General features: G+C 60.4%; 1 protein-coding gene across 1 annotated transcript; it reads right to left on the minus strand.

Annotated features, from left to right (window-relative positions):
- Window positions 1–660: 660 nt before the first annotated feature.
- On the minus strand, window positions 661–1,885 carry CDK5R2 (cyclin dependent kinase 5 regulatory subunit 2). Its single transcript, XM_074966756.1, has one exon. The coding sequence runs from the start codon at window positions 1,771–1,773 to the stop codon at window positions 793–795; it is 981 nt and encodes a 326-aa protein (XP_074822857.1). The 5' UTR covers window positions 1,774–1,885; the 3' UTR covers window positions 661–792.
- Window positions 1,886–26,557: the final 24,672 nt, after the last annotated feature.

Consider the following 26,557-nt stretch of genomic DNA (forward strand, 5'->3'; position numbering starts at 1 on the left):
GATGGAGACCAGAACTCGGTGTGGGGTGGGGGGAATACTGCTCCGCGCCGGGATTTCCCCCGCAGGGCCCCCCAGCCAGCTCTGCGCGGGACGCCCCGTCCCGTCCCCCCATCTCCGGACCCAGCGGCTGCGTGTGACACCCCCACAATGGCAGAGCCGGACAGACGCTCGCATGCAGAATTGCAGCCTTCTCTTTTCGGTTAAAAAAACCAAACCAAACCCGATCCCTGGCCCCCGGCGTACTGTGATTCACAGTAGCGGCTAAGAGCACAGGGGTGTTGGGGGCCGGGTCCCCTCCCTTGAAGGTGAGGTTAGAGCACGGAGAGGCTGCCACCTCCCCTTGTAAAGACGTAACCCGGCTAATCATGCCTCAGGCCAGCCACAAAGCCCCAAATCCAAGAGTCCCCCCCCCATTTGGGAGGACAAGTCACCCCTCCCCCCCCCAGCTCTGCCATGCAGCCCGCTCCCTTCCAGGGAAGGCAGCCGCCGCCAAGACCTCGGTTGATGGTTTAGGGTCTCCCTTGGCCAGAGCAGCCTGTTTCCCCCCCCCCACCCCCGCATACAGCATGGAGCCCCACCCCAGGAGATGCGAACCGGCAGTGTCCCTCCCCTCCCCGCCGCCTTCACACAGGCCCGGTCCTCGCTGCCTCCTCGGCAGCTCCAGGGGTTGGGCAGTTTTTGGAGGCGGCTCCGGCGGGCGATGTTGGGGGGAAGGGAAGTCCAGCCGCTCCCCCTCCAGCGGGCAGCTCCCTGGCGGCGGTGGGGGCAGAGGGAGGGATCCCCAGGGACCTCCTAGCGGTCCAGGCTGATAGTCCAGGGCTTGGGGCCGGAGTCCCTCCTGCCGCCGGTCTCCCCTTCGCTCTTGAGGTCCTGGAAGACCTGGGTGAAGTAGTGCGGGTCCGAGTTGATCTGCAGCATCTTGGCGCTGAGGCGCTGGATGAGGGCCAGGCAGCGCTCCCAGAACCGCTCCTTGTCGCCCTCCACCAGGAAGGGCTTGAGCGGGTAGGAGATCTCGTTGCCCATGTAGGAATAGGCCAGGTAGAGGCAGGTGAGGAAGGCGGCCTGCAGCTCGCCCTGGCTGCCGATCTCCTCGCCCCGCAGCGCCTCGCGGCACAGCAGGTAGACGAACACCAGGTTGGCCGGGGTGATGAAGCCCTGGTCCTGCCAGCCCTGCAGCAGCAGCGCCCGGTCCACGCTGCGGAACCAGGCGATGAGCTCGCCGGGGCTCAGCTCCTTCAGGCGGTAGCAGCGGCGGCACACGAAGTCCCCCAGGCAGCGAAGCAGCTCCCCGGTGGAGGCCTGGACGATGACCCGGCGCGGGGAGCCCGGGGCGCGGCTGCCGGGAGGCGGGGGCGGCGGCGGCGGCGGGGGCGGCGGCGGCTTGCCCCCGCCCGGCTGCAGCTCCTGCGGGGCGGCGGGCACCGTGGGCACCGGCACGGCCAGGGGCCCCTGCTTGGGGCCGGGCGCGCCCGCCGCCTGCGGCGCCCCCAGGCCCTTGCGCAGGTTCTCGCGGTTACGCTGCTGCACCAGCGGGTCGGGCCGGGCCCCCCCGCTGCCCGGCTTGGGGGTCACCTTCTTGGCGTTTTTCTTCTTCTTGGCCGAGGCGGCCACCAGGCGCTTCCAGGTGAGGGCGGAGATCAGCACCCCGGGCCGCTTCAGCCGGCTCTCGCCTTTCCCGTGCGCCCTGGCCGGGGCAGCCCCCTGCGCCAGGGGCCCCCCGCCGCCGCCCTTCCCCGAGGCGGCGGGCGGGGAGAGGGACAGCACCGTGCCCATCCTCGCTCCTTCCTCCCCCGGGCGCTGGGACGGGCCGGAGCCGAGCGGTCTAGGGCGCGGCTGGAAGCCAGGAGCAGGCACCGGCCATGGGAGGGCGCCGGGCGGAGCCGGAGGACGCGCCGCTGCGGCTGCCGCGCCCGATCTGGGCTCTGCACCAGCGGCTGCGCCAGTCCCGGCCCCGCCGCTCCCCGCCTCTCCCGGAGCAGCCAATCCAAGCCGGGCTCCCCCACCCGCCGCCTGCAAGGCCCGCCTCCCCGTGGGGACCTCCGGCTCGGGCTGGGGGAGGGCGGGGGAACCCGGGGCTGGGGGTCCCTGCTGCCCCAGGCGGCTGGCCGGGACCTGGGCTCCAGGGAGCACCCCCCGCGGGAAGGAGCAGGGGAGGGGGGCGCTTTCCCTGGCAGATCCCCCGGGACCACCTTAACCCGGAAAGGATGTGGAGTGGGCGCTTCTTATCGGGGGGGACATTACTGGCTCCCACGCGTGGTGAGCCCCCGTCCCTGCCTGACCCCAGCGATGGGAAGGGGAGCTGCTGTTGTCCCTGGCTGGCCCTTCTCTCCAGCTGTACAGACCGATTCCTCCAGCCCAGGGCCAGAAGGGACCATAACGATCATCCAGTCCCAGCTGCTGCATAGCACAGCCAGAGAATACAGCAGCCGCAAGCTCCGGTTCTGGTCCCCCAGCTCCAAATGGATATAATGGGCCCAGAAGAGGTTCAGAGAAGACGATCAGGGGGTTGGAACTGCAGCCACAGGAAGAGAGATTAAACCGATTAGGACTGTCCAGTTTGGAAAAGAGACCACTAAGGGGGGAGATGATAGAGGTCTATAAGATGATGGCTGGTGTGGAGAGTGTGAAAAGGGAAGTGTTATTTACCCCTTCACACACTGTTGGAACCGTGGGTCAGCCAATGAAGTGAATCGGCAGCAGGTTTAATGCGGTCAAGAGGAAATGCTTCTTCACACAACCCACAGTGAACCTGTGGAACTCACTGCCAGGGGATGTTGTGAAGGCCAAAAGTATAACTGGGTTCAAAAAAGACCCGGAGAAGTTCCTGGATGACAGGTCCATCAATGGCTATTGGCCAAGAGGGTCAGGGCTGCAACCCCATGCTCTGGTTGTCCCCAAACCTCTATCAGCTGCTGGTGGTGGAAGACAGGGATGGATCACTCCATAGTTGCCCAGTTCTGTACACTCCCCCTGAAGCTCTGGTACTGGCCACTGCCAGAGACAGGATACTAGGCAAGATGGACCATGGTCTGACCCAGTTGTTATGTTTACCACCAAAATGCAGCCACCTCTGGGGTGGAAGGCAGCAGACACCTCTTGCATGCCAGGGTCCATGCAGCAGTTCTCAAGCCACCCCCCATAGGGCCTGTGCAAGGGGACACTGGTAGAATAGCTGCAAAGGGGGGACTCCAAACCCCTTGGGCACCATATGGGGGTCTCCAGGTTAGCCCAACCTAAGCTACCATGGGGTTAACGATAGGGACCATCTAGAGATCATGGGCTGCATTGTCATGAACCCAGGGGCCCTAGCACACCATGACAGCAGCAGGGAGGGGATATAGTCGCTATTCCATCCCTAGCCTAGACCCTGTGGACCATAGAGTGTGATTTCCCTGCTTTTGTGGAGATGCAAAGAAATTTGCCTCCCCGAGAGGCAGGAGAATGCTCCTGATTCCCAGCTGGGCTCAGGTGGGGGAAGGGGGGGAGGTAGGGTGCAGTCCCCAACAGCCTGGTGCCACCATCCTGTGCTCCAGAATCTCAGTTTTCATAACAAAATAAACGAGCAAATCACCAGACCTTGGGGTTACCATGAAAACCTGCCAAACTGCAGACACCCTGAAACAATAACTCCCAGGCGAGAACAATGACTAATCAAAGCTTATGCTTCAGGCTGTTAGCTGCCTGCAGATGTCACTTGGTGATTCCTTGGTCTGTTCGCTCCCTCTGGGGCACCTGGCCCTGGCCACTGTCGGCAGACAGGACACGGGGCTGGGTGGACCTTTGGTCTGACCCACTCTGGCCATTCTGATGTTTGGCATTTTCCCCCACCAGTGCATAATGTGCAGTCTCTCAGTATCTACAGGGGGAACAAATATTTAATAGTGGGCTCTTCAGTCTGACCGGGAAAGGTCAAGCACAATCCCATGGCTGGGCGTTGACGTTAGACACATTCAGACTGGTCATAAGGTGCACATCTTTAGCACTGAGGGTAATTAACCACTGGACAAGGGTGGAGGTGGATTCTGGCCTTGGTCGGCTGTATCTGGGTTGTTTTTCTACTTCCTCCGGGGCACCAGAGATTGGCTTCAGGTGGAGGTGGGACACGGGGCAGGGTGGGCCAGTGGTCGGAGGTGGGTCAGTGAATTCCCCTTCCAGAAGCCTGACTGGTGGGTCTTGCTCATGTGCTCAGAGTCTAGCTAATCACCGGAGGTGGGGTCAGGGAGGAATTTCCTCCCAGGTCAGATTGGCAGACACCTTGGGGCTTTTCACCTTCCTCTGCAGTGTGGGGTGGGGATTGCCTGCTGGGATCAGCTGGGCATCTCCCCTCATCAATTCCCTGCCCCTGCACGGCAGCCCCTGGGGCCCTGCTGTTCTCTGCCAGGGGCATAGAGCAGCTTTGTGTCTGGAGGACTGACCTGCTTTAGTCTAAGGAGATGTCTACGCAGCAAAGAGAAACCCGCGGCTGGCCCATGCCAGCTGACTCGGCTGAGGTTGCAGGGCTGGTTCACTGCTGGTAGACTGCTGGGCTCTGTCCCCTGCGGGGTGGCACGGGCCAGCTGGGGGGTTTTCTTTGCTGTGCAGACATAGCCCTTGGGCTCCATACTGGGGGATCTGGGTGAAGTGTAAGGGCCCCTGGGCTATCCACGAGGTCAGACTAGGTGAGCTGATGGTTCCTCTGGGTCTTAAACTCGATGAGATGCCCCCTGATAAGGGGTGCTAATTCACACCCCTGATTATGACTGTTGAAGCGTTAGCATTAACCATTTCACTGCTGACCAAAGCACGACAGGAAGGCATAATGACAGGAAGGCCTGACCTGAAGATGTGGATTTTTGTAGTTTTACATGAATAGCATTTGTGTGCCTCAGTTTTCCTGTATGCTGCATGTTTAGCAAGGTGGTGGGAGAGGGTTTGTTGTTGCAGAGCACCAGGTATGACCTTATCTAGCAGCTGGGACCCCAGGCAATGGCCTGGAGATGGGGGACCCTAGCGACCGGTGACCTGGTGACCAAGAGGCCCAGCCAAGCATGGAAGGCAGCCGGTTATGGCCAGTGGGGGGACAATGGGCTGAGGATGGAGGACCCGGGTGACATGACCAACCAGTTCCAGCCAGAGCAGGAACATAGGACTGAGGAGAGAGGGGCCCAGTGACCTCTTTACCTGGGATGGAAGACAAAGGACAGGGAGGAGCTGTTGGGGCCGATGATATCAGATGATCGGCTGGAAGGAGGGGGCAGCTGGACTGGGAGGAGAGAGAGCAACCAGAGCCCCCCTGGATGCGGGACAGACCTAGATGCGCTGTGCTGAGGGTTGCCAGGCCTGAGGCCCTGAGGGTTTCCTGTGCTGGGTTCAGATGCAATAAACTCTCCTGTGTTACGCTGGCTGAGAGTTGCTCCAGTCTAGAGAACAGGGGGGGGCATTATTCCCTCTGGGAGTGGAGGTCCGGGGGGCCCAGAGCGAGTGGACTCCCTGAGGGGGCCCATGGCAGAGACAGGTGTGTTGAAGGCTCAGAGAGGTGTGGTTCCTGGAGGCGGAGGGGCTTAACCCCCGAGAGAGAGTGGACCCCCGAGAAGGGCTGTCGCACTGAAGAGGGTTCCTTCCAGGGACCGTATGGAGCCGGGAGAGAGCAGGAGTCCTGGGAGTCCGTGATAATGTGGTAGCAGAGGATGGTTGGTGGATGCACCCTGTAGACGGTTGGCTGTGAGCGCAGGCGCTTTGCAGTGAGTGGCTGCCAGCGATAAAGTGAGAAGATTGAAGGAACCAGCGTGTAAATGGCCTGGAATCAGCTCTGTAAGAGGGACCTGGCATGTCTGTGCAGGGAGTGAAGGCTGAGCATTGGGAGACTCACCCAGGAGCAGCTGATTGCCTGGCTGGCAGAGAGTGACCAGTACACGGAGCAAGTTCCAGATTCTAGCAGGGCTTCCGGGCTGCCCGGAGAGCCTGGGGTCATGGCAGGGGGTTCACCAGACCCAGTTCCCCAGCCAGGAAGGGGCCTTCCCAACCAAGGTTCCCCCGCTTGATATGAAGAGATGGGAATTGGAGCTGAGAGTGAAGGAGCTGGAGCTGGAGGAGCGGAGGGTAGCTGACCACTTGGAGCAGTGAAAACATGAGCTGGAGGAGAGGTGGGCCAAGAGGACCTGCCGTGGGTTAAGTGGGGAAGGACCCCAAGATGCCAATTCGGCAGGAAGCCTAGATTCCAAAGTGTGCTCCGGTGTAATTGGGGAGGGATATTGATGAGGAGGCTTGTGATTTGAACCAGGGGATTCCTCCCAGGGACCGCACAGAGCTGGGAGAGAGCATGAGTCCTGTGAGTCCATGACACCTGGTTAAGACCAGCACACCCTGCTGTGAGCGACAGCTTGTCCTGGGGCCAGGAGCAGGATTGTGAATTGTTCCCAGTCCCGAAGGGGCCCAGCAGCTAGGAATGTCCAGTTGCAGAAAAGGGAGGTTTTGACCACTGTGGGGTGCCTTGGGCAGGGCTTGGCTGTGGGCCAGTTCCCCAAATGAACCCCTGCTGACATAGTTCAGGTGGGAGTCTTGTGCATGGGGGAGTTTAGGGGAAACCCATGTGGGTTGCTGGGTAGTTGTGGGGTTGAAGAAGGGGCATATCCCCTGCTCACACTCAGCCTCCATGACCAGAGAGATCCCTGCATGGGGGCAATCTCCCAGCATTCGCCCTGTCACGGGCTTTTCCTCAGGCGACAGGACCTGCTGCCTGCAACCCACATTGCTCCTAGCAAACACCCCCATCCACACCCATCTCCATCTCCACCCAGCAGCGTCACCAGTGGAAATCACGATATTTGCGCCCACTCTGACAAGTCCCAGGATTAGCATGAAGCCGGGGCCTTGGTGAAAGGTTCAGGGGCCTCTTACGGCATCTTAGCACAGCCAACAATCGTTATTCACCAGGCACAAAACTGACGCCTCTATGAGGAAGAGAGACTGTTCTTAATGTTTCCTCTGAATAGTGTGGGGGTGCCTCAGTTTCCCCTATGCAGTTCTTAAGTATCTAGGTGGTGGGATAAGGGTGTATGATCGTTGCAGACCCCTAGAGGGCAGGTGTGTGCAGGGGTCTGGACACAGAGAATGGCCGACACCCTGTTTCCTGGCAACTGATGGCCTGGCCCTTCCCCCCCTGCAAGGTGAGAGCTAAAGGGTTGGAGAACAAAGGAATCTGGTGCCCTCCTGGCCCGGGAAAGGGACAAAGCCCAGAGGAGGAGGGGCTGGAGGGAGTTTCAATTTGGGGCTGGCTGGGGATGAGGAGTGAAGGGCAGACGTGGTTGTCTGGCTCCCTGCCCCCCAAAATGGACCCAGCTGAGGGGTCCTGTTCTCTGCACCTGCAAGCTCTGTGTTAGACCATGTTCCTGTCGTCTAATAAACCTCTGTTTTACTGGCTGGCTGAGAGTCCCATCTGACTGCGGAGTTGGGGTGCAGGAGCCTCTGGCTTCCCTGGGGACCCCGCCTGGGCGGACTCGCTGTGGGAAGCGCACAGAGGGGCAGAGGAGGCTGAATGCTCCGAGGTCAGACCCAGGAAGGTGGAAGCTGGGTGAGCTGTGTGTCCTGCAGACAGTCTGCTCCCACAGTGGAGACTTCCCCAGAGTCCTGTCTGGCTTCGTGGGGAGCAGTTCCAGAGCATCGCCCGGGTACTCTGTGATAGCCTCCATCAGCACTTGGAGTCTGGGGTCTGAGCAGGTGAAAACAAAGTGGTGAAAACCTAATAACCTCTGCTCAGAACTTGTTTTATTATTCCGGGCCTGGAAAGGCTCCGGCATCGAATGAATGTGTCTGATTGCCAGCCAGCCAGAGGAGATTTTTCTTTGTCCTCTTTCTATTTCTACAAACAATTAATAACCCTCCCTCCCTGCCTCTTCCCCCCCACAGAGCATTCCCACTCCGGATTTCTGACAGACTAGAGCACAGGTTCTCCCTCGCCCGGGCACAAGGCTTCTCTCCGAGGGCTGTGAAATTCTGTACCGAATTGACGCTCCCCAACCGTTCTTTCCAGCCTTCCCGCATGCGAATCACCGCAGCGATTCGACCCAGGGAGCAGATCGCATCAGGGAATGTGCAGCTCATGAAAATTTCAACGAGAATGTATCAGTGATGCTTTTTGACACAGTGTTTTACATATGAAATTAATGAATGGATGTGCAGTGAATGTAACCAGCCTTCAGGACCGACAGGAGAACATGAGCTGTAATGAATTAGAGCGGAGCTGGACCAGACCCTGGCCCCTGAAACTTTGCGGGCATTTGAAATCAAAGTTTAGACCCAGATCTGAATGGCATGGTCCCAAGCCCTGGATCTGAACCTTTGCAGGGGGGAGGGTCGGGTCAAAATCTAGATTCAGGGACAGATTCCATCACGCGTACGTCAGGGCAGGGCTCAGTGGTTGTTACTGTGCAACAAGGGGCCGGAGGAGAATTCCAGGCGTTGTGTTGGTTCTGCCATAACCAGCCCTACGCTGCCCTTTCCTGAAGCAGGGGGTAGGCCGGGGAGGGGAGGGGAGGGTCATGGGGCGGTGGGAATTCTAGCCTGTGCTACAACCCGGGCTGCGGCAAAGTAGAGCAGCTGGGGCCTGCTTGCACTTCGGGCAGTTTCAGCTCCTGGGGCAGCTGAGAACCCGGTGTCAGCGGGCCCCAGCTGCTCCCAGTCAGACCCCAGACTTCCTCTGGGTCAATCCAAGCCACGGCAGGGGCTTGGGGGTTGGCTGAGAACACAAGGGGTTCCGGGAGGTGGTCTAAGGGGGGTGCGAATGGGTGGTAGAGGGGTTATGGAGGAGAGGAGAGGAGAGAGTGGTCTGGGGGCTGCCCCTGGGCCCTAGCTAGGCCGGGGGCCAGTGTCTGAACACACCTGCTGTCGCAATTAGTGCATGAGAACCTGGCAGTGACTTCAAACGAGGCCTCCGGGCCGGCTGGGATTGAACAGGCTGCGAAGTCCTGGCCTAGAGGGGAAGTGGAACCGCTTGCGGGCTTCGGCTCCTGTGGAGTGTCCAAAGGGTTGTTTGTTTCTAATATTTCCTCCGTTCAGAGGGCACCACAAATCGTAACCAACGACGCCTGCGATCCCGGGGGCAGGGCTGAGCGTGTAACGGAAGAGGTGCCGGGCTCGTCAACTCTTTTACATTCATAACACGCAGCAAGGCCAGAGGTGCCAGGGCGAGGAACTGCCCAGCCTAGAGACGCTGGGGCTCAGCCCTGGAATAAATTAAGCCCTGCCCAGGGGGTCTGTGCCCATAGCCGGATCTTACAGAAGAGGAAATGCCCGTTCCCCCAACCTGCTCTGATTTAACCAGAATCTGTTCCGAAGTCCATTCAATACCCTCTGTGGACACTCACAATCAGTTTAACTGAACAGACTCCGGTTAACCAGGTGCAATTTGTGCTAGACCCAGATAGTCTGATTCTGCAGCCACAGTGAATTACAGGTGCAGACAAGAGAGGGGTTAGCCCATCTTACTTACCTGGTTGTATTTGCAGGTAATTAGATGGCCAGCGCCTCGCAATTAAATTGGAGTGGGGGGAAATTCCAGCCACAACACCGGAGACTTGGTTGAAGCCCATTTAAAAATCCAGTCCAGCATCTGGTGGGCCTGGGCCCCCGCTGCAGGGCTGGGGGAGGGTTTTGTGTTCTGCTTGCCTATGGAGGGTTCATGTTTTCAGCGTGGGGGCTTGGCAGGAGACGGAATCGGGGCAGTTTGGGCTAGTGCTGCTGAAACAGAGACTGCCAGCTCGCGAGGGGGCTTGCTGAGGCCACTGGGAACCGCGTTCTCCCGACTGCAGGAAAGGTTCTTCCGGGAGGTGTCAGCCAAGAGCTCTGCTCAGCACCTCGTCCCAGAGGCGGGCCGCTTTTCTGGCTGTTGCAGAAGAGCTTTGCCCCCTGCCCCCCAGTCTGATTCTCCAGAGCTGAACAATAACTCTGGGTGAAGCCCGCTCTGTTTGTTTGCCCTGGCCTGGTGCCTAGTGACCCCAGGGGAAATTGCAGCCCCGTTGTGGTGCCCAGGAACAGAGAGCTGCTCACAACCCAAATACATCCTGTGGGCAAAGGGTGGGAGGCAGAGAGGATAACGGCCCCTGTTTTAGAGTTGGGGAAGCTGAAGCCCAAAGAGACGATGTGACTGGCCCAAGGTCACGTGGGGGTGGGGTCAATAGCAGAGCTGGGAAGTGAATCTAAATCTCCTGAGTCCCAGCCCTGTGCACGAACTAAACCACAAGACTGTGCTTCCTCTCCCTTAAGGAGTACGCCTGTGTGAGGAAGTGGGAATTTTTAATATTTTGTGACGTCTGTGTGTGCCTCAGTTTCCCTATATGTTGCACTGTTACCTAGACGGGGGCAAAGGGACTGTTAGCTCTCCAGGCAGGCTAAGACACAGGTGTGAATGGCGCCCAGCTGTCTGGGCCTTAGGTCCCATATCAAGGGAGCTGTTGAGAAGACAATGGCAAACCCAATTGCCTGGACATGGGCACCTACCAACCAATGACCCAGAGGGACGTGGGCTTGGAGCAGCATTTCCCCAGCTGGAGAACAATAGAGATGGGGGGTAAAGTGAGGGCTCTGGGGAGCAGTCGGGGCACACCTGGGATTCTGACCAAGGAGGTTGGATGGGCAGAGAGAGACAGGGTCACTGCAGCTTGGCTGGACTCGGAGCTAACCAGAACAGATGATGCTTTAACCTTCGTTCTTAAGTCAGCACAGAGGGACTTCCTAGGCTGGGTCCCAGACGACTAATAAACCCGACTGTCCCTGCAGATCTCGGAGAGCTGCACTGATCCCTGCAGAGGGGCAAGTCTCCATCTGGGTCTGTCTCAGCTGGACTCGCTGAACGGCGCTCGGGGGGGGGCTGCAGGCCCAGAGGCAGGGTTGGATTAACGCGCAGCCCCCGCAGGAGCACCAGAACCTGGGTAGAAGTCGGGGAGGGGGCACCGGTGCCAGAACTGTGGGCTCCGGTGCCCCCTCTTCCCTCCCCCCGCTTCCCCGCCCCCTGCTCCTCCTCTCCCCGCTGGGGCCCATCTCAGGAGGCGGTGAAGCCATGTGGCTCGCCCTGGAGGAAGACTGAGACCCTCTAGGGGTCTGGCACACAGAGGGGTTCCTCCCAGAGCCTGTTCCAAAGCTGGGGCCATGGCACCGATCCTGGGGATCTGCGACAACCTGCAACTGGCCAGCCCCTCAGCTGCTGAGGATGGACCTCAATGGATTTCTGCTCTTTTGCTCCAGCTGAGGATGTGGCTGGCTGCCTCTGCGTAACGAGCATATGAAAGGCTGCCATAAAAAAGATGGAGAAAAGCTGCTCTCCCTTGCCACGGGGGGCAGGACAAGGGGCCGTGGGTTCAAACGACAGAAAGAGCAGAGTTGGAGTCAATCAGCGTAAGAGCAGTCCGCCAAAGGCACAGACACCTCCGGAGGTTGTGGAAGCTCCTTCCCTGGAGGTTTTCGAGAGGAGGCTGGAGCCGTCTGCCTGGGATGGGTGAGACCCAACAAGTCCTGCATCTTGGCAGGGGTTAGACGGGATGGCCCGTGCGGTCCCCTCTAGCCTAGTGGCGCTAAAAGCTGATGAGTCAAAAGGGCCGCAGCCTGCGCGGGAGGGTGTTTGGTTTGTAGGCCAAGCCCTGCTGTGTCCCCGCCCGGCGCGTGCAGGCTCCAGGGCCCTCACCCTGGCGTTTTGGTGGGGAATCTCCCCATGTCCCCAGGGGCTGGCAGCCATTGGAGTTAATGGAGCATTGGCCGCAGAGGGGAAGTAGGAATTACTTGTCCTCCATGACCCCTGGGTTACACTGAGCTGTGGCTACAGCACAGGGCCCCGCTGGGGGTGACGCCAACCACCGGTAATGCCGGGGGGCACTGGCCGGGGGGGAGCGGGCGGCAGTCTCCTTCACGCCTCACTGGGGGACCTGTGGGCTCCCACCACAGAGCAAGAGCTTCTAGGCTGCTCTAGCTCGCCTCCTGTGGGTGGAAGGCTGAGACTGCAGTGCGATCGCTCCCATCCTTTCCCCTGCATGGTTCCCAGGCTGCTCTGGGCGTGGGGGCCCTGGCTGGTGGAGATGGCCGCTCCCCAGTGGGAGGAAGGTCCGTTCGGGCGGGCGTGGGCAGGGAGACGATCTCTTTTAAGGTGTGGTCCACACCGGGCCTGGCCCTGCAGCGTTTCCAGTTCTGAGATTTCCACACAGTCAGGATGGAGAGACAGAGGCAGAGCTGTGGGGGGTGGGGGGACCTCAGAGCTGTGTGATGGGGTGCATCAACCTCATACAGGCCAACAAATTGTTAATGGGAGCCTGAGAGCCCACATAGTCTAGCTGGTGGCACCTGGAGGGCTTCGGGCTCAGGCCAGTATCAGGCCCAGCTGGGGAGAAGCTGGCTGGTTGCCATAAGGGAAGGAGTTTAGGCCAGTGGGGAAGGAGACCCTGAAGTAAGGGGTCCTGTGTCCTCTTTGGAAGAGAAGGACTCAGTCACAGGCGAGAAGAAAAGACTAAGCTACAGGAAGCAGGGTTGGTCTCTGCCATGGTCCTCTCGAGAGGGGCAGGGCTCGAGGGAATGGCCCTGCGGGGTCGCTGCCCTGACAATAGGACAAAAGGGAACTGGAGAGAGACCCACGCTCCAGCCCCTCGGGTGGGCGTGAGCTGGTGCTATGGCTTGGACATCACTCGCGGGGGAGAGTGGAACTGACAGGAGACCCTGGGGGTTGGAGGACCCTCTGGCTCGCTCTCTGCATTTTAATACTGGTGAAGAATGTTCCTTTAGGACGTCAAAGGATGCTGATGCCCCAGGACTCTGGTGGGCCAAGTACCCCACCCTGGGAGCCGTGTCAGTGCCACGAGAGGCGGCTCTGGGATGGTGAGGCTTCTAGCGGGACTGTGGGTTGGACCTGACGGGACTCAGGGGAGCTGGGCATGCATGTGGGAGCCCAGGGCTGACATGGCTGGGGGATCTGTAGGGTGGATTGGGGGTGTGTGTGGGGGGCTTGCCCAGCTCCTGCCCACCTTGCTCGGCTCAGCCCAGCGTTGTGCACCCCTCCCTTGTATTGGAAAAGGAAGTGGAGCGGATACGCTGCAGACCCTTGAGAGAATCTATTTTTGTTCTTTTGCCCGCACGCCCGCGGCTGGTGCTGCGACTTTCTGAGCCGTATGGGGGGCAGGTCCTACTGAAAGCAGCAGCAGCTGGAGAAACCTGGGGAAGGGAAGGCTGCTCCTCTGGGCTGGGCAGCTGCAGTCCTGACTCAGCATAAAGCCAGGGTGAGGGAGCTCTGGAGAGGAGCCTTCCCTCCCGCTCGCATGCAGGAGATGAATTAGCACTGGTGGCACCGGCCTTTACTGCGTCTGTGGAGAGAGAGCAGAGCTGACTCCCTCGCCTGGCTTGGAGCGTAATGATGGGCCTGTCAATGACTTTCCTGCACATGGTGCCTGCAGGGATCAAACTCCGATGTTGTGACTTCAAAGCCCCGGCTCCCTTGCCACTCAGGTAAAGGAGACTCTCCACGAGCACTTAGCAGTACCAGGGCACTGGCTCACCGTCGGGCAGTTCTGAGCGCACCAAGTAGGGGGCAGCAGTGGGGACGCACATTGCCCAGTTCATTAGCATGCTGTGACTATTGCCTTGCAGCGTAGGGTGGTGAGGGGCAAAGTGACTGCGTCCCAGGCGATGGTGGGCGTGGGGAAGCTCGCTGCTTCTGGCAGTTTCCCCCCCAAATCTTTCCCTGTGAAGGACCCCGAAACGGTGTGACGGGCGACCCAGACTGGTCTCTCCTGGCTTTGTCCAACAATGGGGCCTAGTTTCTGACACCAATGTTGGGTCACCGATTTCTGGGTTACCAGGCCTGATCTGAACGCAGGCCTGGAGTCCGAGCAGGAGGCCGCCTGATTTGGGCTCATTCGGTCCGTCTCCCTTTCACGCCTTCCCCCACGTCCGGTTGCTGCGGTGCCGTATGGACTCTCTCGCAGGGGAGCTCCCAGATTAGGGCGCGTTGATGGGCCCAGGTAGCAGAGCTGCCCTGGGGTGGGGTGGGGCTGGCTTTTCAGGAGCTGTCTGCCCAGAGACGTCCTACTTGTCCGGGCAGGCTGATCGCTCTCCAAGGTCTCGGTCTGCCTGGGCCGGCTGGCGCTGCCCTCTAGCGGCTGAGAGTTAATGCAGTGTCCCCTTAGCACAAGCACGAGGGTTTGCGGTGCCAGGGGGTGTGTGATTAACCGCTGCATTATTACACCCCACCCCTGGATGCTCCTCTTGGCCGCCCTGCCTTTCGGTGCTGCCCTGGCTTCTGGGGAGCTGGCAAGAAGCCCAGGGTCTGCCCGTGTCCCGCAGCCCCAGTGCACATGCCCTGTGCTGTACGGTCGCTATAGCCGAGCCCTGGCGCTACTCCACAGCCAGGGCCCCGCTGCTCCTCTCTGCCCCCCCCGGTCTCCTCGGTCCCCAACCAAAGAGCGGGGGAGGTGGAATGTCTCGCAAGAGAGCTCCTCGTCTCCAGTCCCCTGGATGAAACCAGAGCCTCTCAGGGCAGGGGCCTGTCACTGTGCCGTAGGCACCCTGTACCCGGGCATCACGCTTTGGAAATGTCGCCTCCCCGCTCCAGTGCCTGGCCCAGGGAAAGGGCGAGAGGCAGCCCTTGCTGCCAGCCAGCGGAGCTGCTCCCGCCGCTCAGCCGGAAGAGCTCAGGGCCGGCTGCCGAAGATCTCAGGGTTAAACGCTGCCTGTGGCCTGAGGCGGGGTCATGGCACAGACCCCGCATTAGCGCCGTATAACAGACTGCCGCCCGGGGCTGCGGCTGGCCGGGCAGTCGGATGCCGCCGAGCTGGGCTGCAGCATCTGGGTAGGAGGCAGGATGGGGCAGACCAGTGGGGGGATGATATGCTGTAGGTCCTGCTGTCTCGTCCCACCCACCCTCCCTGGAGAGCGGTCCCAGTGCTTTCCTGACGCCTGCCGTGATCGGATGTGGATGACAGCGAGCTGCTGGGGGCTGGGCCTAGGCGGGGGTGGGGGTTTGCGGGCCGAGCAGGGGGGTTTGCGGGCCGAGCAGAGGAGGTTGCTCAGAGTCTTTGGCTAAGAGGTTGGCCATTTAGGGTCAGGTTTATGACCGTCCTGGCCGTTGCTCTCGGTGCTCTGGGGAAGTCTCCCTACTGGCTGGGTGCTATCAGGGGCAGGGACCGTCTTTCCATGGCAGGCGGGTGCAGTGCGTGGCACGTCAGGGCCCCGATCCCGGGTTTAGATCACTAGGTGCTGCCTCGGGCGCCCCCTCAGTGCCCAGTCCGGAGAGAACGTAGGTCTGGTGCAGCTCCTAGGCTGGGCGCCTGGAGGAGTTCCAGCTCGAGCTGTAGCAGCTCATGTGCCCAGCTTGGGAGGTCACCAGTTCAATCCCCAGGGCTGGCCAAGATGGCAGCTGTCCCAGGGCTGCTTTGTCCAATAATAACAGTGCATGGTGCCCCTTCTGCTGGGAGGGTCTCTCCCCTTTGCTGATGTGAGCCCAGGCTTCTCTGTCCCCATCTCTGCTCTAGCATCCTCTAGGGCAGCTGCACAGAGACGCAATCACCTGGGGAGACTCCTTTGACCGCCGGCTCCTTGCTTCCCCTTCAAGGTCCCTGCTGGGGCGGATCTGTCTGCTGCAGCCCAGCTCTCCTGGCCATGCCCTGGGCCTTGAAACCCTCCAGAGCCTGGCACCGGGGTTGGAACCCGCCTCAGACCCCGTTTAATGCCTTGAATGTGGTTTGAGCTGGCACTTCTCACTGGGCAGGTTTGGGCCCCGTCTCCCCCGGGGCAGTTTCCCATTTTGCTGCAGGGGAGAGAAATGCAGATCAAAGAGCAACCAAGTTCAGTTCCCCCTCCCGCCAAGCTTGGGACCGGACGTCTGCCTAAGATCCTCCCCCCCCGCAGGCCTGGGACGGGGCTGCCCCTTAGGACCCTCCCCCTTCCACCCCTGCAGGCCTGGGATGGGGCTGCCCCCTAGGATCCTCCCCCCGCCCCCGTAGGGCTGGGATGGAGCTGCCCCCTAGGATCCTCCTGCAGGCCTGGGATGGGGCTGCCCCCCAGGATTCCCTCACCTATACGGAGGGCAGCTGGAGCCTCCCAACCAAAGCTCACCCACAAGGCCAGCAGGCAGGCTGGGGGGCCTGGCTCTGCCCCAGGCTGTCCATCTCCAGCATTTCTGTGCGGCTGCGGGAAGGGGGCTTTACCGGAAATAGAAGCCCGGGAGGGAAGCTCCCAGCTGGGGTGGGGCTGTGGGAGAACTCCTAGGGCTTATGGCAGAGGGGTGAAGGTGCCGGGCTGGGCCGGGAGGTGGTGGATCTGTTCCCAGCTCTGTCCATCACTGGCTGACCTGTGGCCGGTCCCTGCGTCTCTCTGGACCTCAGTTTCCCGTCGGTAAAAGGAGGTTAATAACCCTTTGTGACGAAGTGGGACTGTTCTTAATGGTTCCTCCGAATATTGTGGGGGTGCCTCAATTTCCCTTATGCAGTTCTTAAGTATCTAGGTGGTGGGGTAAGGGTGTATGATCACTGCAGAGCCCTAGAGGGCAGGTGTGTGCAGGGGTCTGGACACAGAGAATGGCCGACACCCTGTTTCCTGGCAACTGATGGCCTGGACCCTTCCCCCCTGCAAGGTGAGAGCTAAAGGGTTGGAGAACAAAGGAATCAGGTGACCTCCTGGCCTGGGAAAGGAACAAAGCCCAGAGGAGGGGGGGCTGGAGGGAGTTTCAGTTTGGGGCTGGCTAGGACATGGAGTGAAGGGCAGACGTGGTTGTCTGGCTCACTGCCCTCCAAAATGGACCCAGCTGAGGGGTCCTGTTCTCTGCACCTGCAAGCTCTGTTTTAGACCATGTTCCTGTCGTCTAATAAACCTCTGTTTTACTGGCTGGCTGAGAGTCCCGTCTGACTGCGAAGTTGGGGTGCAGGACCCTCTGGCTTCCCCAGGAGCCCCGCCTGGGCGGACTGGCTGTGGGAAGCGCACGGAGGGGCAGAGGAGGCTGAATGCTCCGAGGTCAGACCCAGGAAGGTGGAAGCCGTGTGAGCTGTTTGCCCTGCGGACAGGCTGCTCACCGGAAGGCGACTGCCCCAGAGTCCTGACTGGCTTCATGGGGAGCAGTTCCAGAGCATCGCCCGGGCACTCCGTGACACCCTTCCTCTGCCTTGCTCTCTGGTGAGCTCTCCAGGGCAGGGCCTCAGCAGCACCCGCAAGCTCCTGCCATACCTGCTCCTGCTAAGTGCGTTCTGTGGTGCTGGGCTTTCCAGGGGGCTGTAGGCCCCCCCGCCTGCTCTCATCCCAAGAGGGCTGGCTGCTGGGTCTGCGGGGCTCCCCAGGACTGGGGGGAGGGGCTGCATTCCAAATTCTCTGACCCCCCCCCAGCCAGAGGATGCTGGTCCCAATGGGGTCGGAGGGCAGGGGTAGGAGTTGCTGCTTGGGTGCCCCCCACACGGGGTTCTCTCTGTCTCTCTTTTTGCCCTGCCCCAGGCTAGGTGAATAAGAGGTTCTCCGGCCTGTGTCAGGCAAGAAGCCAACTGAGATGGTCACAATGGTCCCCTCTGCCCTTGACGGCTCTGGGTCCACAGCCAGGGCTGGTACATCCAGGACAAACACAAGGAAATACTGTTTCACGCAGCACGGGGTCGACCTGGGGAACTCATTGGTGCAGGAGGACAGAGAGAGCAGCACTGTGCAGTGGATCAGTGGGTGGCCCTTCCTAACCTTGGAGACTGTGTAATGATCAGGGGCCTCAAACCTCACGCCTGGGGGTTCAAGCCGAGCAGCTGGGGCGGGGTGCTGGGGAGGAATAACCCCCTCGTGTAGGACAGGACACAGAGCTGGGGGCATGGGCAGCAGGAAGGGCTGCTTTACCTGGAGGCAGCACCTGTGGGGCCTTGCCACAGGCGGGGCACCGGATCCTAGCGGCCAGGGTCTGAAGGGCCATGGCGGAGGAGTCCGGTGTGGCAGAGGGAGCATTTAAGGCTGCCCAGCGGTGTGAGAGACAGGCAGGGCGTCCCCCACCCGCCTCCCGACGAATCCTACATCTTCCCTTGGACTGTTCCAACCCCTCCGCAGGGGTGGGGCCGAAGCTGGCGTCTACCTCGGTGACATGCCGGTAACCCCCTCTCTGCCCACCAGGTGGCATTGCCCCCCCAGTATTGTTTATGCGGCTCAGCTGGTGTTTTGCTGGGGCTAGTTATTACCTGGGGAGGGGTCCGGGATTCTGGCCTTCCGGGAGCTCCCCAGGCAGTCCCCAGTCTTCACCTTCGCAGGGCATGTGCACAAAGATCTGGTGTGTCCCGTGCAGCTGTTAGGGGCCCATCACCGTAGTCCCGGGACACCTCACGGCCTGGATCTATAGGTCTGTGAGACTGAAGGACTGGTTTGCAGGCGGAAGGCCTGGGTTTTATGGGTATTATGGAGGGGATCCTATAGAAACCTGCAACCTGCGAAGTGGCTTCCTGAGGGAGGGAATGCTCAAAGGAACGTCTCCAGCTACACCCTAGGGCGTGTACCGCTCCCTTCAACCGCTGCCCTGCCCTGGCCGTGGGGCCAGCTGGATCTGCTGGCAGCCCCGGAGACGGCGTAGCCTAGGCCGCTGCAAGCTGGCTTGGATAACAGAACACACCTGTCCCCTTCGCCTGCAGCCCCCGGACAGCGCCACAAACCCTTGGGCAGCATCAGGCCGGGCCCAGGAGCGGTGCGTGTGCACCACGGGCGTGTCCCGTGACAACTCAGAGGTAGCCTAGCAACAGCCAGGAGGTCCCGTGTTGCACCTGGTGGCTGCTTGGAACTCCATGGCACTAGCGGCCAGGACAATGTTTGCTCCCCTCTTGCTTGACCTAGTGGAGAATCTCTGTCGGCAGCGCGGGGTCTAAGACACACAGCTCTGATTGCCCCCGGCAGCGGACGCACGTGCTGCCCCAGCATATTGCAATCCTCTGGATCAGTGCAGTGACTAACGAGCTGCACTGGGAAAGGCTTGGGCCAGGTGCGTGTACTTACGATGAACAGAGTCCACCCCAGCAGCCACTGAGTTACTGGCAAACCCTGCATTGATTTCACTGGGCTTTGGCTCCAGCCCTACCAGAGAAACCTGCCTCTTCCCCAATGCCCACCCACTGGGCTGTCCTCGTGCCCACCTCTGCTTGTGGGGTGGGCCGGGCTCGGGAGCTGGGAGACGGAGGCTGACGGTTTATTATTTATTCCTTGTATTGCAGTAGCAGCAAGGAGCTCAACCCTGGAGCGGGACCCCCTGGTGCTCGGAGCTGTGCAGACCCCGAACAAAGGGACACTCCCTGCCCCAAAGGGCTGACAATCAGAGACAAGAGGCTACCGGCAGAGGGAACAATATTAGTCAGCATGGCAGGCTGCTCTCGGTGCACTGCCAGCTTTTTTGTGCTTGGAGCCTGTGTCTCTGTCCCTTGTAAGCCAGGATCTCCCGATTCCCCTGTCCCTCGCCTGCTCCCCCTTGCCCCAGGCTCTCCTCTGCTATCCCTGCCCCTTCAAACCCACCGGCTGCACGCTGGGCTTCTGAGCTTGGGGCCCATGGCTGGGCAGAGGGCTGAGCATTCTGCCTGTGGGGCTGCCTCCTGGTGGCCAGCCAGGGTTTAGCAGGGCTGCCTGCAGCCCCCGGAGACTGGAGTTTTCTTCTTGCCAGACCAGGTGCAGCACGGGATGGGGCTGGGAACGTGCCGCAGGTCCTGCCAGCACACCTCCCCTCTGGACTGGAAACTACAGTCCCCAGGGCCCCTTTCAGCGCTGGAGCATCTGAGCAAGGGGCCCAACCCATGCTGATGGGGAGGGTGTTTCCATGACATCCCTTAGGAGCCAGAGGGAGAGATCCAGAGCCAAACCAGTGTCACAACAGTCTCCCATTCCTTGTCCCCTCAGCCAGCCAGCCTCCCCCCAGCTGTGCTTGCAAAGGGGGTGGGGCAGGACGTCACTGACAACAAGCAAAACTGGATGATCAGGCACCTCCGTGACCATGGGCAAATCACTGCCAATCTGTCCCAGCTTCTGCATTAATAAAACGGGGTGTCTATGATCAGCAAGCACTTTTAGGCTGGACATTATCCAAGGGTGCTAAAGGAGTTGGCGGATGTGATTGCAGAGCCATTGGCCATTATCTTGGAAAACTCATGGCGATCGGGCAAAGTCCTGGACGACTGGAAAAAGTCGTGTATATAGTGTCCATCTTTTAAAAAAGGGAAGAAGGAGGATCCTGGGAACTACAGGCCAGTCAGCCTCACCCCAGTCCCTGGAAATATCATGGAGCAGGTCCTCAAGGAATCAATTCTGAAGCACTTAGAGGAGAGGAAAGTGATCAGGAACAGTCAGCATGGATTCACCAAGGGCAAGTCATGCCTGACTAATCTAATTGCCTTCTATGACGAGATAACTGGCTCTGTGGATGAGGGGAAAGCAGTGGACATGTTGTTCCTTGACTTTAGCAAAGCTTTTCGCACTGTCTCCCACAGTGTTCTTGCCAGCAAGTTAAAGAAGTATGGGCTGGATGAATGGACTATAACGTGGATAGAAAGCTGGCTAGATTGTCGGGCTCAGCGAGTAGTGATCAACGGCTTGATGTCTAGTTGGCAGCCAGTATCAAGCGGAGTGCCCCAAGGGTCGGTCCTGGGGCCAGTTTTTTTCAATATCTTCATTAATGATCTGGAGGATGGCGTGGATTGTACCCTCAGCAAGTTTGCAGATGACACTAAACTGGGAGGAGAGGTAGATACGCTGGAGGGTAGGGATAGGATACAGAGGGACCTAGATAAATTGGAGGATTGGGCCAAAATGAATCTGATGAGGTTCAACAAGGACAAGTGCAGAGTCCTGCACTTAGGACGGAAGAATCCCACGCACTGCTACAGACTAGGGACCGAATGGCTCGGCAGCAGTTCTGCAGAGAAGGACCTAGGGGTTACAGTGGACGAGAAGCTGGATATGAGTCAGCAGTGTGCCCTTGTTGCCAAGAAGGCCAATGGCATTTTGGGCTGTATAAGTAGGGGCGTTGCCAGCAGATCGAGGGTCGTGATCGTTCCCCTCTAGTCGACATTGGTGAGGCCTCATCTGGAGTACTGTGTCCAGTTTTGGGCTCCACACTACAAGAAGGATGTGGAAAAATTGGAAAGAGTCCAGCGGAGGGCAACAAAAATGATCAGGGGACTGGAACACATGATTTACGAGGAGAGGCTGAGGGAACTGGGATTGTTTAGTCTGCGGAAGAGAAGAATGAGGGGGGATTTGATAGCTGCTTTCAACTACCTGAAATGGGGGTTCCAAAGAGGATGGATCTAGACTGTTCTCAGTGGTGGCAGATGACAGAATGAGGAGCAACGGTCTCAAGTTGCAGTGGGGGAGGTTTAGGTTGGATATTAGGAAACACTATTTCACCAGGAGGGTGGTGACGCACTGGAATGGGTTCCCTAGGGAGGTGGTGGAATCTCTTCCCTTAGAGGTTTTTAAGGTCAGAATTTAGTTGGGGTTGGTCCTGCTTTGAGCAGGGGGTTGGACTAGATACCTCCTGAGGTCCCTTCCAACCCTGATCTTCTATGATTCTATGATTCTAACATTCAGTACTATAATGCAAAAAACTGGGCTAGTGGACTTACATCACCACTGCCCTCTACTGGCTGAAATCAGAATGGCTCTGCCGTGTGTCATACAGCCTAGATGGCTAACCTCTAAGGGGGATTCCCCCCAGCTCAGGCTGTTGGTGCTGGGACTATGGCAGCTGGAAGAGCTGAGTGCTTGTTACTGCAGGGAAGCACTGAATGGCCCCTGGAACGATGGAGGAGTTAGATTATTATTGAGAGTAAATAGTTGCAACAAGGATCATTGGCTGGAGAGCAGCTGGAGCGGGAAGGGTCTGGCCAGCCCAGGCTGGAGCTGGGCGATCAGTGCGAAGGAGGGTCCAGGCCCCATCTCCCCCCGTTCTGTGCAGGTTGCTGGCTGGCTGGGCCCAGGAGTGAGAGGCCAGTCCATGGAGGCAGCTGGGCAGGAAAGAATCACGGCTTGTTCTGAGATTAAATAATTGGCTGGAGCGTGTGAGGGGATAAAAGGAGCCATCTGTCAGTGCAGGGAATATTAACCTGCCTGGGGGGGTGGGGGAGGAGTGAGCAGCATGGGGGAGGGAGGAGGATTTTATCACCCAGGCTTGCTGCACGCTGAGGGGCTGCAGGCTTTGGGCCCAGCACTAACAGCAGCTCTCAGCACTTATGTGGGGAGGGGTGCTGGCTGTGTCCCCCCCTCCCGCCCTGAAACTGACAAGAGACAGCCCTCCTCCCTCTTAGCCCAAGTGAAAGCAATCCCCTCCTCCCGTCCCATGCGGGCATTTCACCTAGATCAGCCTTCCCCCCGGCCCCTGAATTTGCGGGGTCTATTGCTGAGTTAACTCCCCCCACTACAGTCACCCGAGAAGCCAGCAGCGGGGAGAGCCGCAGACTCGTAACATGTGGCATCATTGGGCTGGATCCTGCCAGGTGCTGAGCACCCGCAGCTCCAGCCGGAGCCAGTGTGGGATGCCAGGGAGCTCTCCCATGTCCAACCACCCACATCCAGCCCAGCCAGCGTGTCAGCAAGCCAGGCGGGTTCAGACCTGTCTCCAGCAATTTAACAGCAGATCCAGTTAAGAGACAGCGTGGCCCAGTGAACTGGGACTCAGGAAACCTGGTTCTAGTCCCCGCTGGGTCACCCTGGACTAGTCACTGCCCTCTCTGTGCCTCAGTTTCCCCTTCTCTATCTGGCCTATTGGGACAGTGAGCTCTCTGGGGCAGGGGTTTTCCCCGGGCTGGTGGGTGGACGAGGGTAACGTTCGCTCACCCTGAGCACCTGGGCCGGGGGAACTCAGCTGCCCAGACGTTCCCAGGAGCAAATTCATCACAGGGATTTGCCCTGCTTGGCTAACGGCCTCGTTTAAAGGGCAGGGGGTTCCATAGCTGAGATGCTCTGAGTCACTGTAGCTTGTGCTCAGACGGAATAAGGGCTCAAACTTGGGACACGTCAGGTGTGTCTACACGGCAGTAAGAGACTCGCACCCCAAGGTGGGAGGGTCTCTGAGCCCGGGCTCCAGCTTGACCCCGAACGTCTACACGGCAATGTCTAGCCCCGCAGCCGAGCCCCGTGAGCCTGTCAAATGACTTGGGCTCCGTGACCTGGTGCCGCGGGTTTTACTGCGGTGTAGATGTGCCCATCCATGGAAGTGGCCTGGTTTTGCAAGGGGCTGAGCGCCCGGCCCCAGAGCTCAGCGGGTGCTGGGCCTTGGCGTTGCTGGGCAGCAGACCACTGCTCACACCTCACTAACTCCGCCTCATGCAGGTGATTTGGAGAGATTTCGAAACTGTCTTTAGAATATCTCTCTGTATCGCAGGCCGGGCCAGTGGGGGTGGGGTGGGGGAGAGGGGAAAAAATAGGGCCCAGTCAAATTTAGCAATTCCCGTAGGAATCTTTTGCATAAATAAAATCCAGGATGGCATTGGGGGTGACCCAGAAAGGCTCACTCCTGAGTTAGGGAGTCACTGCAACTTCGTGCCCATTGAGCCTTTCTGATTATCACACCCTGTTATGAGTATTGCAATGGTGCCCACAGGCCCCAGCTGAGATCAGGGTCTCATCGTGCCAGGCGCTGCCCAGACACACAGGGAGAGAGAGGCCCTGCCCAGCTGAGATCAGGGCCCCGTCGTGCCAGGCGTTGCCCAGACACACAGGGAGAGAGAGGTCCTGCCCCAAGCTGAGATCAGGGCCCCGTCGTGCCGGGCGCTGCCCAGACACACAGGGAGAGAGAGGCCCTGCCCCAAACTGAGATCAGGGCCCCGTCGTGCCGGGCGCTGCCCAGACACACAGGGAGAGAGAGGCCCTGCCCCAAGCTGAGATCAGGGCCCCGTCGTGCCGGGCGCTGCCCAGACACACAGGGAGAGACAGTCCCTGCCCCAAGCTGAGATCAGGGCCCCGTCGTGCTGGGCGCTGCCCAGACACACAGGGAGAGACAGTCCCTGCCCAGCTGAGATCAGGGCCCCGTCGTGCCGGGCGCTGCCCAGACACACAGGGAGAGAGAGGCCCTGCCCAGCTGAGATCAGGGCCCCGTCGTGCCGGGCGCTGCCCAGACACACAGAGAGAGAGAGGCCCTGCCCAGCTGAGATCAGGGCCCCGTCGTGCCGGGCGCTGCCCAGACACACAGGGAGAGAGAGGCCCTGCCCAGCTGAGATCAGGGCCCCGTCGTGCTGGGCGCTGCCCAGACACACAGGGAGAGACAGTCCCTGCCCAGCTGAGATCAGGGCCCCGTCGTGCCGGGCGCTGCCCAGACACACAGGGAGAGAGAGGCCCTGCCCAGCTGAGATCAGGGCCCCGTCGTGCCGGGCGCTGCCCAGACACACAGGGAGAGACAGTCCCTGCCCAGCTGAGATCAGGGCCCCGTCGTGCTGGGCGCTGCCCAGACACACAGGGAGAGACAGTCCCTGCCCAGCTGAGATCAGGGCCCCGTCGTGCCGGGCGCTGCCCAGACACACAGGGAGAGAGAGGCCCTGCCCAGCTGAGATCAGGGCCCCGTCGTGCTGGGCGCTGCCCAGACACACAGGGAGAGACAGTCCCTGCCCAGCTGAGATCAGGGCCCCGTCGTGCCGGGCGCTGCCCAGACACACAGGGAGAGAGAGGCCCTGCCCAGCTGAGATCAGGGCCCCGTCGTGCCGGGCGCTGCCCAGACACACAGGGAGAGAGAGGCCCTGCCCAGCTGAGATCAGGGCCCTGTTGTGCCGGGCGCTGCCCAGACACACAGGGAGAGAGAGGCCCTGCCCCAAGCTGAGATCAGGGCCCCGTCGTGCCGGGCGCTGCCCAGACACACAGGGAGAGAGAGGCCCTGCCCCAAGCTGAGATCAGGGCCCCGTCGTGCCGGGCGCTGCCCAGACACACAGGGAGAGAGAGGCCCTGCCCAGCTGAGATCAGGGCCCTGTTGTGCCGGGCGCTGCCCAGACACACAGGGAGAGAGAGGCCCTGCCCCAAGCTGAGATCAGGGCCCCGTCGTGCCGGGCGCTGCCCAGACTCACAGGGAGAGAGAGGCCCTGCCCCAAGCTGAGATCAGGGCCCCGTCGTGCCGGGTGCTGCCCAGACACACAGGGAGAGAGAGGCCCTGCCCAGCTGAGATCAGGGCCCCGTCGTGCCGGGCGCTGCCCAGACACACAGGGAGAGAGAGGCCCTGCCCCAGCTGAGATCAGGGCCCCGTCGTGCCGGGCGCTGCCCAGACACACAGGGAGAGACAGTCCCTGCCCAGCTGAGATCAGGGCCCCGTCGTGCCGGGCGCTGCCCAGACTCACAGGGAGAGAGAGGCCCTGCCCCAGCTGAGATCAGGGCCCCGTCGTGCCGGGCGCTGCCCAGACACACAGGGAGAGAGAGGCCCTGCCCCAGCTGAGATCAGGGCCCCGTCGTGCCGGGCGCTGCCCAGACACACAGGGAGAGAGAGGCCCTGCCCAGCTGAGATCAGGGCCCCGTCGTGCCGGGCGCTGCCCAGACTCACAGGGAGAGAGAGGCCCTGCCCCAGCTGAGATCAGGGCCCCGTCGTGCCGGGCGCTGCCCAGACACACAGGGAGAGAGAGGCCCTGCCCCAAGCTGAGATCAGGGCCCCGTCGTGCCGGGCGCTGCCCAGACTCACAGGGAGAGAGAGGCCCTGCCCCAAGCTGAGATCAGGGCCCCGTCGTGCCGGGCGCTGCCCAGACACACAGGGAGAGACAGTCCCTGCCCAGCTGAGATCAGGGCCCCGTCGTGCTGGGCGCTGCCCAGACACACAGGGAGAGAGAGGCCCTGCCCAGCTGAGATCAGGGCCCCGTCGTGCCGGGCGCTGCCCAGACACACAGGGAGAGAGAGGCCCTGCCCCAAGCTGAGATCAGGGCCCTGCACAGACAGGCAGATGTTTCTTCCTCCTTCAAAGCTGTGATACTCCCAGTAGCCAAGGGAAGGCTCATTATCCCATTGATGGGATGGGGAGCTGACGCAGAAAGGTTGAGTGATGAGGCCAAGGTTACAGAGCCCGTGGCCCAGATCTCCTGAGTTCCAGCCCAGGGCCTTCTCCACATGACCAGCCACCAGCCCTGTGGTCTCTGTCTGGGGACACACACGGACCCCCAGGAGTACGCTGGGCCCGCTTTGCTCTCTCCCTCCGTTTGGTGCATACAGAAACCCCGCCGTCCCCTTCTGCTGTTCTCGGCTGGCTCATCGGGGCACAAAGGGGCCTTGTTTTGTCTGGCCCTTATCAGGGGACCTGCCATCAGCTCCTTCAGCACGAGCGTTAGCATGCCATGGAGCCAGTGCAGGTGGGGGAGCGAAAACAACAGGCCAGCTGGGAAGTGGGGAGTAAGTGGAGAGATAAGAGAGAAATGCAAAATATGACAGGCGACGAGCTGGGGAACGAACCCGCCCCCCAGGGCTGAGACAGGGACCGTGGGAAAGAAACTCCCAGGAACTCGAACGAGCCCCCCACCTCGCTGGGAGAGGGGAACAGCAAGAACTGCTGCTTGCCCAGCCTCCTCCTGGACAGGTGTATCTGCGGGGACCCCCTTTGAGTGCAATGGGCCGGGACCCCCATGTATTTGCACTGAGCTTAGTCCCATAGCAGGGGGCTTGGGTG

This window comes from Natator depressus, chromosome 11, assembly GCF_965152275.1.
Source record: "Natator depressus isolate rNatDep1 chromosome 11, rNatDep2.hap1, whole genome shotgun sequence".
NCBI classification, from domain to species: Eukaryota; Metazoa; Chordata; order Testudines; family Cheloniidae; genus Natator; species Natator depressus.

Bases quoted from the DNA above. Each gene is read 5' to 3' on its own strand.
- CDK5R2 (XM_074966756.1), bottom strand. From the start codon at position 1,773: ATGGGCACGGTGCTGTCCCTCTCCCCGCCCGCCGCCTCGGGGAAGGGC.